The 12,945-nt window shown below is 42.6% G+C and overlaps 1 protein-coding gene across 17 annotated transcripts in view; it reads left to right on the plus strand.

Annotated features, from left to right (window-relative positions):
* CASK (calcium/calmodulin dependent serine protein kinase) overlaps positions 1-12,945 on the plus strand; it is a 461,253-nt gene that overhangs the window by 264,101 nt on the left and 184,207 nt on the right. For all 17 annotated transcript variants that reach the window (XM_068269833.1, XM_068269836.1, XM_068269834.1 and 14 more), the window contains one exon: positions 300-421. In XM_068269833.1, coding sequence (XP_068125934.1) covers positions 300-421 — 122 coding nt within the window. The remainder of the gene's footprint in view (positions 1-299; positions 422-12,945) is intronic.

Below are 12,945 nucleotides of genomic sequence, written 5' to 3' on the forward strand. Positions count from 1 at the left end.
CAGACAATTTCTAGACATGTTTCACTTATATAAATACTGGTTTAAAAAAAAAAAAAAATTCCAACAATCTGTTTTCATGCAGTTTTACTTTCACCTGTTGCTGGTCTTGACAATTCTTAGACTAAACAAAACCTTTTTTTTTAAGTTTTATTTTTGTTGCATACCCTCTTTCCAAATAGGTTTGTGTCATTGCCTTTTCAGCTAATGGCTCTGATTAATCATAGCTTAATTGTTTTCATTGTCCAAAGTTCAGCTGCTCTAAAGCTATTTTCAATTTTTTCTTCACTGTTTTTTTTTAGGAGCGGTGTCACAGGTGCTGGACAGTTTGGAGGAGATCCATGCGCTTACAGATTGCAGTGAGAAAGACCTTGACTTTCTGCATAGTGTGTTCCAGGATCAGCACTTGCACACACTTTTAGATGTAAGTTTTGTATCTTCCTGTTAAAATTCATCTTCTGAATTTTGTTTTTTACCTCTTTCTCCTCATTTTAATCGTGTTTGTTCACTTTTAACTAGAGCAAAGAATGGTTAGAACTCAGTCATGTTGTTACTGTCTTTGTCAGAGTTTTTTTCGCTTTTTGATCCCATGGCAGTTGGCACCATGGTACAATTAAAGTGAATTTTAAGGTTTTACAATTCTCATCGAAAAAGGATCTGAGCGGTAAAAATGTCACAACTGAAAGTTAATACAATTCCTTCACATTTGTTATCTGCAGAGACTTTGGGGCATTCAGAGTATCCAGATTTACTTCCTTATGGTTTACAGATGCTTCTAACTCCAACACCTCCACTTATTTTTGTAACAGATCTCTTAATGCAATGTCTCCTCTGAAAGACATGCAGTGAAACCAGTATAAAAATAATAGTTTTGCTTTGACTTTCCATTGCAATGGAAACCTTAAAGAGAATCTGTATTGTTAAAATCGCACAAAAGTAAACATACCAGTGCGTTAGGGGACATCTCCTATTACCCTCTGTCACAATTTCGCCGCTCTCCGCCGCATTAAAAGTGGTTAAAAACAGTTTTAAAAAGTTTGTTTATAAACAAACAAAATGGCCACCAAAACAGGAAGTAGGTTGATGTACAGTATGCCCACACATACAAAATACATCCATACACAAGCAGGCTGTATACACCCTTCCTTTTGAATCTCAAGAGATCATTTGTGTGTTTCTTTCCCCCTTCTGCTCTCATGCACTGAAGTTTCAGGCTGCTCTTTTCTTCCTGCAAACAGCTTTGCCCTTGTCTGAATTTCCTCAGTATGTGAAAGCCCAGCCAGCTCAAAGGACACTTTATCCAGCTTGTAAAAGATAAGAGAGAAGCTGCACTAATCTAAATATCACACAGGCAGTGTGCAGAGAGGGGCCTGAAAGGGGGAGTTCATAGCAGAACCACAACACTGAAGAACTTGGCAGCCTTCCAGACACTGGCCGACAAGTCTGACAAGAGAGAGATAAGTTGATTTATTACAGAGACTGTGATAGCAGAAAGTGCTGCAGTAAGCCAGAACACATTAGAATAGCTTTTGGAACTTGTAGGATGATAAAAAACAGGATGCAATTTTTGTTACGGAGTCTCTTTAAGTGTTAGAAAATGAGAGATGGCATTTCCGGCTTCATGTAAAACAATGCTATTCAGCTGGCTATTGTGCTAATTATCTTTCCCTATTGCCTTCTAATACCTCAGAATGATTCAAAATGAAATGCCTTTGTAGATCAGTTACCTGTATGCTTGTGCAAGATATGTGTTGCAAACACCAATGGAATCCAAAGTAACGCACACAGTCATGCAATTGGCATTTTTATTATGTAAAAGATGTTGTATTGGTCATATTCCCCCAGGTTCCATTGAACTTCAGCCAAGACTTCATTTTTGATTATGGATTGTGGTGAAAGTGAATATAATAAAATAAATATATAATATAATAAATTGAAGTAATTAATGGGCGCCAGGATATGCCGTAAAATATCATTAATACTGATATTCCCCACTGTAACCTATTTTTACACTTAGTAAAATAAGCACATTGTTTAATTACCCAATATTGTACTACTTCATTCATGTAGCAAAAAATATTTAATATTTACTGATATTTTACTATGACCTAACCTCTCCCTACTCTCACACAGAACCCTCCCATGCTGGTGCCTAACCTTAACCCTCCTGGTGGTGCCTAACCTTAACCCCCCGGAGGGCGCCTAATCTTAATCTCCCATTTGTTTGTATAATATAAATTATTATGATTGTTGGTTTTATTTAACATGGAATCAAATAAAATAATTGTGCGAATCGGGAAAGATGCTCGTTGTGGTGCAAAATGTTGGAATTTTAACCACATTTCTGAGAAAGCAACCGTTTTAGAAACCATTATACAGTTTTAATGATTGATTGTAAAAAAAAAAAAAAAAAAAACAGGGGGGGGGGGGGGTATTATAATCAATAAATTTGGTATGGAAATGAAAGTTAAGGTAACAAGCGATAGTTTTATTCCCATTTTCCAGTCCGGCCCCCAGAAGTGAGAGAACACCAGCGCCAGCCTATTAGGAAACACAAACTTAATTAAAATTAACATGCGTTCCCACCCCTACAAAAGTGCACCTCCCTTAACCTAGTCATTTTTCACTGTGTTGCCTGTCCATAGGGAGACATAGACTATTTCTTGTTTGGTCCTGGGGTTCTGTGCTGTAGTCGTGCGGACTCCCAGTGACTAAGGCCACAAATCCTCATCGACCGTTTGGGTTTGAATGGCAGGTTGGCAGGGTGATGTAACCTGCGCTCTGCTGGGATCTGGGGTGTATTATACCTGGTCAGTGGTGCGGGGCTAGGCGGCTACTTGTGGCGGCAGCGGCTCCCGTTTGTTCCCCTCCGGTCTATCCCTCCGTGGCGTCCAGAAATGCTATGTTGAGGCGGGTGGAAGTGTTTCGCACACACTCATGACGTCACCTAAGGGGGGTGAGGAGGCCGTATAACTATGCGCCTTGTCCCAAGTGAGGAGCGGGGGCAGCAGAAAAACCCTTCCCCTATGCCGCGCCTGTAGCCACATACATTAAAGAAGCGGCGGCCTTTGAGCAAAAACGTCTTGTCCATGCCCAGATCTAAGATGGCACTGGACGTTGACTTTTGGGGAGGAGTTACGGAAGGAGGTTGCTATAAGGCGAGCCGAACTCAGTGGGGAGCTGGCTTACAGGGAGGATGGAGAGCACAGACATACCTCCTGTGGAGCTTTCCAAAAGAGGTGGTTTAAGCCAGAGTACTCAGCAGGTGGCTTCATTACCACTCACACAGGTAAAACTAACCATTTACCTTATCTTTTGGGGGTTAGTGTTTTTTTTGTTTTTTGTTTTTTTTTTGTACATGTGAACACATAGTAATGTGATTTTTTTTTTTTTTTTATGGCAATTATTACTTTTCAGAGCAATCCTCCAGACAAACCAATTTCATTAAAACATAACCCAAAGTGTAATAGGTGCAACGGCTGCAATGCAAAGCTACCTACGGATTGGAAAAAGTCTTATTGCCAGAAGTGTATTATGGATTCTGAAACTCAAAGTGCTACAAATGTGGTGAAAGTATTTCTAGAATCCATTAGAACGGAAATGCAATCCACTTTTCAACTTCTTAAAGTGTCCTTTTTACAATCCAATATAGGTTTGTTTATATTTATGCAGCACACCTTTTATACACTTGGCACTAATAGAGAAAAGATTTTCGTTGATGTGAATGGTGTGCCATGATTACATTCTACCATGTGAAAAGGGGTTATTCCCTTTATTTGATTGTTGTTGTGATTTGTGCTCCCACTGGGGAATTGTCTACAGGGAGTGCAGAATTATTAGGCAAGTGGTATTTTTGAGGAATAATTTTATTATTGAACAACCATGTTCTCAATGAACCCAAAAAACTCATTAACCACCCTGGCGTTCTATTAAGATCGCCAGGGCGGCTGCGGGAGGGTTTTTTTTAAATAAAAAAAAAAAACTATTTCATGCAGCCAACTGAAAGTTGGCTGCATGAAAGCCCACTAGAGGGCGCTCCGGAGGCGTTCTTCCAAACGCCTACGGCGCCCAGAATAAACAAGGAAGGCCGCAATGAGCGGCCTTCCTTGTTTTGCTTACATCGTCGCCATAGCGACGAGTGGAGTGACGTCATGGACGTCAGCCGACGTCCTGACGTTAGCCGCCTCCGATCCAGCCCTTAGCGCTGGCCGGAACTTTTTGTTCCGGCTACGCTGGGCTCAGGCGGCTGGGGGGACCCTCTTTCGCCACTGCTCGCGGCGGATCGCCGCAGAGCGGCGGCGATCGGGCAGCACACGCGGCTGGCAAAGTGCCGGCTGCGTGTGCTGCTCTTTATTTGATGAAAATCGGCCCAGCAGGGCCTGAGCGGCAGCCTCCGGCGGTGATGGACGAGCTGAGCTCGTCCATACCGCCCGGCTGGTTAATATCAAAGCTGAATATTTTTGAAAGTCGTTTTTAGTTTGTTTTTAGTTTTAGCTATTTTAGGGGGATATCTGTGTGTGCAGGTGACTATTACTGTGCATAATTATTAGGCAACTTAACAAAAAACAAATATATACCCATTTCAATTATTTATTTTTACCAGTAAAACCAATATAACATCTCAACATTCACAAATATACATTTCTGACATTCAAAAACAAAACAAAAACAAATCAGTGACCAATATAGCCACCTTTCTTTGCAAGGACACTCAAAAGCCTGCCATCCATGGATTCTGTCAGTGTTTTGATCTGTTCACCATCAACATTGCGTACAGCAGCAACCACGGCCTCCCAGACACTGTTCAGAGAGGGGTACTGTTTTCCCTCCTTGTAAATCTCACATTTTATGATGGACCACAGGTTCTCAATGGGGTTCAGATCTGGTGAACAAGGAGGCCATGTCATTAGTTTTTCTTCTTTTATACCCTTTCTTGCCAGCCACGCTGTGGTGTACTTGGACGCGTGTGATGGAGCATTATACTGCATGAAAATCATGTTTTCCCAGGGTCGTCTCCAGGACAGCACCCATATGAGATAAATTCCCTCCAGATACTATTGGACAGGAGAAGGTTAAAAATTAGCATACCCTGCAGCAGCATACATATATATATATCCCCAACTCGAACTCACATTCAGTTTAATTCCTGTCCACGGAAGGAGGAGGATCGATCAGGAGAGTCCATGTCAGATGGCAGGCTCTGAGCGGCTGTTCCCCCTGTGTATACACCAGCCAGTCGGGATTGATGTGGGGAGAGGACGCCGGCTCCGGAATTACAGACCTCAGGAAGATGCTGAGACTTATGGGGCGAGATTCTGTGCGTGCAGTGCGCGCGCAGTGGTCGGCGTTGCGGAGGTCGGATTGGCTCATCCGGGTCAGGTGACCGGGAGGAAGTCTGGGCACGCCCCTCTAGGAAGCAGAGCGGAAGCTGGACTGGCGTGGGGGCGGCATGCAGCGGTAAGCGGCAGGATGCTGAGCGCCGTCCAGAAATTAACCCTTTCATTGCTGGCGGCAAAGTAAGTCCAGGCTAAAGGGTCAGGAGGGAACTTATGTGCATGGTTGTGATTGCGGGGGGAAGCCCTTATGGGTGGAACCAGGCAGACATTTAAAGCAACTCAGTCTGTTCTTCCCATTATACTCAATTACTATGGAAGGATCAGACGTATCTCCGCAGGGATCTGCTGAGCAGAGCTCCAGTGCTGGTTTGGTATGTAATCCCACAGTGTGGGCTTTATTGCTTCTGGTCTCTGATATTATAGATAGTAATTTAGTCCTTTCTTTTTCTTGCTTGTAGCCCAGACTGGATAAAGCTGACAAGCCGGTTAAAGTAAAGGAAACAAGAGCTGAATCAAGCCATTCTTCAGCGCAATTGCCAAAAGCTGAGCAAAAGCGTAAAGAAAAGAAATGTGCTTTGTGTGCAGCAAAGATTTCAACTGCATCAGGAAAGAGTTTATGCAATTCCTGTACTCAGAAAGTGGTTAAAGAGGAAACCCCGAATATGTTTAAACATCTTATGGGATGGATGAAGTCAGAGATAAAGGCTACCTTCCAATCCTATAAGGAGTCTGCCCCGTCTACCTCTTCAGCAGTACCTGAATCATTACCTAATGTGATTCTTTCCTCTCCCAAAACATTAATGTCTGTTGGTGAATCTCAGCAGGGGCAAAAGAGGAAGTGGAATTCAGACTCAGAGCATTCAGAGGGTGAAATTTCATCACTGGAGGAAATGAGTGCTGAAGAAGACACTATTAAACCACAGGAATCAAGAAGGGACAGAGATTTGGTTTTTCTATGGATAATATGGATCAATTGTTAAGTGCAATGTTTGCTACTATGGATATTAAGGAAGAGGAAAAGGATCTTTCCACGTTAGACAGGATGTATAAAAGTCTGTTAGATAATCAAAAAAGTTTTATCCCGGTTCATTCTACCTTAAAAGAATTAATTGATAAGGAATGGCAAAACCCAGAAAAGAGAGCTTTTTGGCCTAAGTCTATGAATAGGAAATACCCCTTTAAACCCGAGGACCAAAAAAATTGGGGACCAGTTCCCAGATGGGATCCTGCACTATCTAAGGTGTCTCGCAAATCGGACTTACAATTTGAGGACTTTGGGGTACTGAAGGATCCCCTAGATAAAAAGGTTGATGATCTATTAAGGAGAAATTGGGAAACAACTACTCTGATTTTCAAACCCGCAGTGGCTAGTACGGCCTTTTCAAGGTCGTTTAAAAAATATGGTTACAACAATTAGAGATGCATATCGCAGAGGGTTCGCCTAGAGATGTTATACTCAAATCTTTTCCTAATCTGTTCCATGTAGTAGATTATCTTACAGATGCAGCAGATGAGACTGTGAGACTAACTGCAAGAGCTTCTGCTTTATCCAATTCAGCAAGAAGAGGAATATGGGTGAGACCCTGGGAAGGTGATGTTTCCTCCAAGATAAAACTGTGTGGGTTTCCATGTGAAGGTAATTTGTTATTTGGCACAACATTAGATGAAACATTAGAGAGATCAGCAGACTTTAAGAAGAACTTTCCAAATAAAAAGAAAACTTTCAGGTTTAGACATTCCTTTCGAGGTTCAAGAAAGCAGGTGTCAGAGACTAGGCCAGGGCTTAGAAGAAACTGGAGAGCACAAAAGGATCAGAAAGGAAAATCCTCTTTTACCTTCTCCCCAGCCAATGTGCCTAAAAAACAATGACGCCAGGATTCCAGTAGGGGGCAGACTGGCTCACTTCATAGAGAACTGGTATACGTTGACCAACAATATTTGGATAAGAACAATTATTCTAGAGGGTTACAGACTGGAATTTGTGGAGAGACCAAGCACAAGATTTCTGGTAACCCCTCCCCCCATCATAACAGAACAGAGTTTAGCCTTACAAAGTGCAGTGTCAGATCTTTGGGAAAAGCAGGTAATAAGAGAAGTTCCAGGATGTCAAAGAGGACAGGGCTTTTACTCCCCAGTGTTCCTGGTTAAAAAGCCGCAAGGGAACTTCAGACTTATTCTCAATCTAAAGACTTTGAACAAATTCATTCGTTACAGAAAATTCAAAATGGACAACATTCGGTCTGTACTAGGCTTACTTCAAGAGGGAGCTTACATGGCGTCTCTAGATCTACAAGACGCTTATCTTCATATTCCAATACATCCGGAGTCGCAAGCATTCATGAGGTTTGCAATACATCAAGCAGGCGAGGTAAGATACTATCAATTTACAGCTCTTCCATTTGGCCTCTCTTCAGCCCCTTGGCTGTTTACGAAAGTAATGACTGAAATTCTTGCCTTTTTAAGACTTAGGGAGATTCAAATCCTAGCATATCTAGACGATTTGTTTTTATGGGGAGACTCGGCTATGTCAGTATCCACCCAGATTCAGACCTCAGTGATGGTTCTTGAATCTGTGGGGTGGTTAATCAATTGGAAAAAATCATCCCTTACTCCATCTCAGATTATGATTTTCCTGGGTTTTCAGATAGATACTGTTAATCAAAGAGTTTATCTCCCTGCACAAAAGAGAGAACTTTTATTAATGAATGTTGTTTCTTTTCAGGATTCAACTACCATCACTCTAAGAAAAGCCATGTCTCTGCTCGGTCTTATGACATCCTCATTCCCGGCGGTCCTATGGGGCCAGATGCATTCAAGACAACTTCAACTATGGATTTTACAATCTTGGAACAGGAAACAGAATGCATTAGACAAGACGGTACTAATACCGCACTATGTCAAGAGGTCACTTCATTGGTGGTTGGAGCCATCTCACCTAAGGGAGGGCCGACTATGGGACTTGCCATACCAAAGGATGATAACCACAGACGCCAGCTCCTGGGGCTGGGGAGCACATATGGACAACATTCCAATTCAGGGAGCTTGGAAGAAAGATCTTGCCCAGGCTCATTCCAACATCAGAGAGATGGAAGCAGTGAGGATGGCACTGTTACAATTCCAAGTATACATTCAGGGTCTACATGTAGTAATCAGATCAGACAACAGTACAGTGGTAGCCCACATAAATCATCAGGGAGGAACCAGGAGCAGAGCCTTATGCAACAGAGTGAGCAGGATCCTTCAGTGGGCAGAGATGAATCTAGCGTCATTGACGGCAGTACACCTAAAGGGAACCTTAAATGTTGTTGCAGATTACCTCAGCCGGTCACAACTGAGTCAAGACGATTGGATACTAAACGAGGAGGTCTTCCAGAGTCTGACACGCAAATGGGGGACTCCGACAATAGACTTATTTGCGACCAGGAAGAATACAAAATGTCACAAATTTTGTTCCCTCTGTCCCACCGACAATCCGATCGCAGTGGATGCATTTGCCCTGAGCTGGAGGGATCATCTGATTTATGCTTTTCCGCTGTTCAGGTTGATTCCAAAAACCCTCAACAAGATTTACAGGGAGAAAGCATCAGGCATACTAATAATACCTTTCTGGCCAAAGAGAGCTTGGTTTTCTCTGTTAGGGAAGTTATCAGTACAGGAACCAGTAATGTTACCCCTACGTCAGGATTTGTTACATCAGGGTCCAATAATGCATCCGCAACTGGAGATGTTGCATCTGTCAGCCTGGAGGATGAATTAAAGCTTTTAAGGAGGAAAGGATTTTCCGGGAATTTATCCAATACTCTACTACAAAGTAGGAAGATGGTCACTAGAAAGATCTACTTGAAAGCATGGAGAACCTATCTTCATTGGTGCGATGAAAACAAGATGGATTCAAAACAGGAATATACTCCATTAGAGTTTTTACAGGCAGGACTGGAAAAAGGACTCAGTATCAGTACATTTAAATCACATGTGCCTCCTTGGGACCTGAACTTAGTACTTCAGGCTCTCATGAACCCACCTTTTGAGCCTATACAGGAGATTGCTGAAAAGTTGTTAACCCTAAAAACTGCTTTTTTACTTGCAATTGCAACAGCTAGGAGAGTGGGAGAGATCCAAGCTTTTTCTATAGCAGAACCATACTGTATTATATCAGAAGATAAGATCACACTGAAATTAGATTCTGCTTTCTTACCTAAGGTTTGTACAGGTTTTCATAGGTCGCAGGAAATTTTCCTCCCTTCTTTCTGTCAGGACCCTTCTAATGAGAAGGAGAAACATTTTCATTATCTTGATGTCAGGAGATGTGTAATTCAGTACCTGGAAACAACGAAATCATGGAGAAAGACACAAGCAATGCTGGTATAATTTTCTGGTATTAATAGGGGAAAGCAAGCGTCCAAGGCATCCATCGCCAGATGGATAAAGCAGACAATTACTATGGCCTATCAGCTTCAGGGAAAGGAAGTACCACAGTTAATCAAGGCACATTCTACACGTGCTGTGTCTACCTCCTGGGCAGAGAAAGCAGGAGTTTCTGTAGAACAGATCTGTAGGGCCGCAACATGGTCAAATAAGAATACATTCGTAAAACATTATAAACTGAACTTTGACTCCAGTAGAGATTTAATCTTCGGAAGAAGAGTCTTGCAGGCAGCTGTCCCACCCTAGGATATATGTGTTACATATGTGTAATCTTGGTAGTCTCATATGGGTGCTGTCCTGGAGACGACCCTGGGAAAGACACATGTTACTTACCGGTAACGTCTTTTCCGGGAGTCGGAAGGACAGCACCCGGACTACCCACCCTGATTGGTATATGTACATATATATTAAAATAAAATTTGAGTTTTTGAGCATTAATTTGTGTTCATCTTTATTGTTACTGAATGTGAGTTCGAGTTGGGGATATATATATATGTATGCTGCTGCAGGGTATGCTAATTTTTAACCTTCTCCTGTCCAATAGTATCTGGAGGGAATTTATCTCATATGGGTGCTGTCCTTCCGACTCCCGGAAAAGACGTTACCGGTAAGTAACATGTGTCTTTTCTTGAAGGATGCAGACTTCTTCCTGTACCACTGCTTGAAGAAGGTGTCTTCCAGAAACTGGCAGTAGGACTGGGAGTTGAGCCGGACTCCATCCTCAAACCGAAAAGACCCCACAAGCTCATCTTTGATGATACCAGCCCAAACCAGTACTCCACCTCCACCTTGCTGGCGTCTGAGTCGGACTGGAGCTCTCTGCCCTTTTCCAATCCAGCCACGGGCCCATCCATCTAGCCCATCAAGACTCACTCTGATTTCATCAGTCCATAAAACCTCAGAAAAATCAGTCTTGAGATATTTCTTGGCCCAGTCTTGACGTTTCATCTTGTGTGTCTTGTTCAGTGGTGGTCGTCTTTCAGCCTTGCCTACCTTGGCCATGTCTCTGAGTATTGCACGCCTTGTGCTTTTGGGCACTCCAGTGATGTTGCAGCTCTGAAATATGGCCAAACTGGTGGCAAGTGGCTTATTGGCAGCTGCACGCTTGACTTTTCTCAGTTCATGGGCAGTTAATTTGCGCCTTGGTTTTTCCACCGCTTCTTGCGACCCTGTTGAATATTTTGAATGAAACGCTTGATTGTTCGATGATTACGTTTCAGAAGCTTTTCAATTTTAAAAGTGCTGCATCCCTTTGCAAGATATCTCACTATTTTTGACTTTTCTGAGCCTGTCAAGTCCTTCTTTTGACCCATTTTGCCAAAGGAAAGGAATAATAATAATTATGCACACCTGATATAGGGTGTTGTTGTCATTAGACCACACCCCTTCTCATTACAGAGATGCACATCACCTAATATGCTTAATTGGTAGTAGGCTTTCAAGCCTATACAGGTTGGAGTAAGACAACATGCATAAAGAGGATGATGTGGTCAAAATACTCATTTGCCTAATAATTCTGCACTCCCTGTATCTCATGTTCTTTATAACACGCTCTCTTGGACAAACAGTGACAGTAGTAGATATTTTTGGTGAGCACTCAAGACAGCCGTAGAAATTACACAGATAAATCTTGTGGCAAAGGATACTGATGTCTTTGGGGCAAAGGAGACTATCCACCTCCTTCCTCAGCAGTGTTACATAGTTACATAGTTATTTTGGTTGAAAAAAGACATACGTCCATCGAGTTCAACCAGAGAACAAAGTACAACACCAGCCTTCTCCCTGAAATATCCCTGTTGATCCAGAGGAAGGCGAAAAAACCTTGTGTGGGCCATGTTTCTGAAGACTGCTTAAGCTCTGCCTACATGAGAAATATGGCTGCGGCCCACCCTCAGCTCAGCAGCCACCAATCAGGTCATGGCTGCCAAGCTGGGGTGTGGCCAGTGCCTCAGTGTACATTTATAAATTGCCATGGCACATCTCCGGAAGGGGGGGGGGGGGAGAGATGTTGGGACAGGTGAGTATTCAGTGTGATTTTATTCCTTTTGTACTGCAGGAAATAATTTTGAGATTTTGCAATTTTTCATGTATTATTACTCTCTTGCACTTTTGTATATTTTGTGATTTCATATTTTCCATTTTTGATTTTTACACACAATTTTGTCAGCACTTTTTTTCCATTTTTTCTTGCACCGTTTCAACAGTTGCACGATGGTTGTGGTGTGACCCCCACAGCACACCCTTTTCTCCACCCCCTTTTTTGGCTCACCCAGGTGCTATATATTTTTTTTACCCCAGGTTTAATATAGCATTATCTACAAGTGGTCCAGTTGCTCTGATTATGATCAGATAATGGGGATTTTTTTAATTGGTTTTAAAAATAAAAATAAAACATTTTTGTACATACTTTTTGCAGTATAGGTATTTGTTTTATCATAAAATACTAATTAATGGTGTTACTAATGGTACTTTGTCTTGGTGTCTGTATATTGGTTAGATTGCCCAGTTGTAGTAACAAAGTATATATTGTTATGCTCAATTTATGGGATCAGGTGAACATTTAGCTCTGCAACTCCCCCACCTCCATCCTCCATCACGTAAACAAAGCCTGTCATGACGGGCTCTGGCATTTTAATCCTAATAATATTCCTAACATTTGTATAGCGCTTTTCTCCTGTCGGACTCAAAGCACTTAAGAGCTGCAGCCACTAAGGGTGTGCTCAAGGGGCCACCCTGCAGTGTTAGGAAGTCTTGCCTAAGGACTACTTACTGAATAGGTACTGACTCACCCTAGACAGGATTTGAACCCTGGTCTCCCATGTCAATGGCAGAGCCCTTAACCGGTACTCTATCCAGCCATTTTGACCTCACATACACCTTAACCTTTCCCTAAGGCTGGTTTCACAGTGGGACGTTAAAGTCCCACGTTACAGCAGCCAGTAACGCAGCCTAACTCACAGCACTGTAAAATCAATGTGTTGTTCACAGTGCACACGTTGCGTTACATAGTAACGCAGCACGTTTAAAGAAAGTGCTGCATGCTGTACGTCCTACTGGGCTAAGCCACGTTAGACTGTTTGCACATGCTCAGTATTGTTGGAGGAGGTCTCCCCTCCTCCTCCGCGGCCAGCCACATGGCTAATTAATATCCACTGCACTGTGGTGACTCGTGGTGCGACTGTAGTGT

The sequence above is a fragment of the Hyperolius riggenbachi genome, chromosome 2 (assembly GCF_040937935.1).
Source record: "Hyperolius riggenbachi isolate aHypRig1 chromosome 2, aHypRig1.pri, whole genome shotgun sequence".
Taxonomy (NCBI): domain Eukaryota; kingdom Metazoa; phylum Chordata; class Amphibia; order Anura; family Hyperoliidae; genus Hyperolius; species Hyperolius riggenbachi.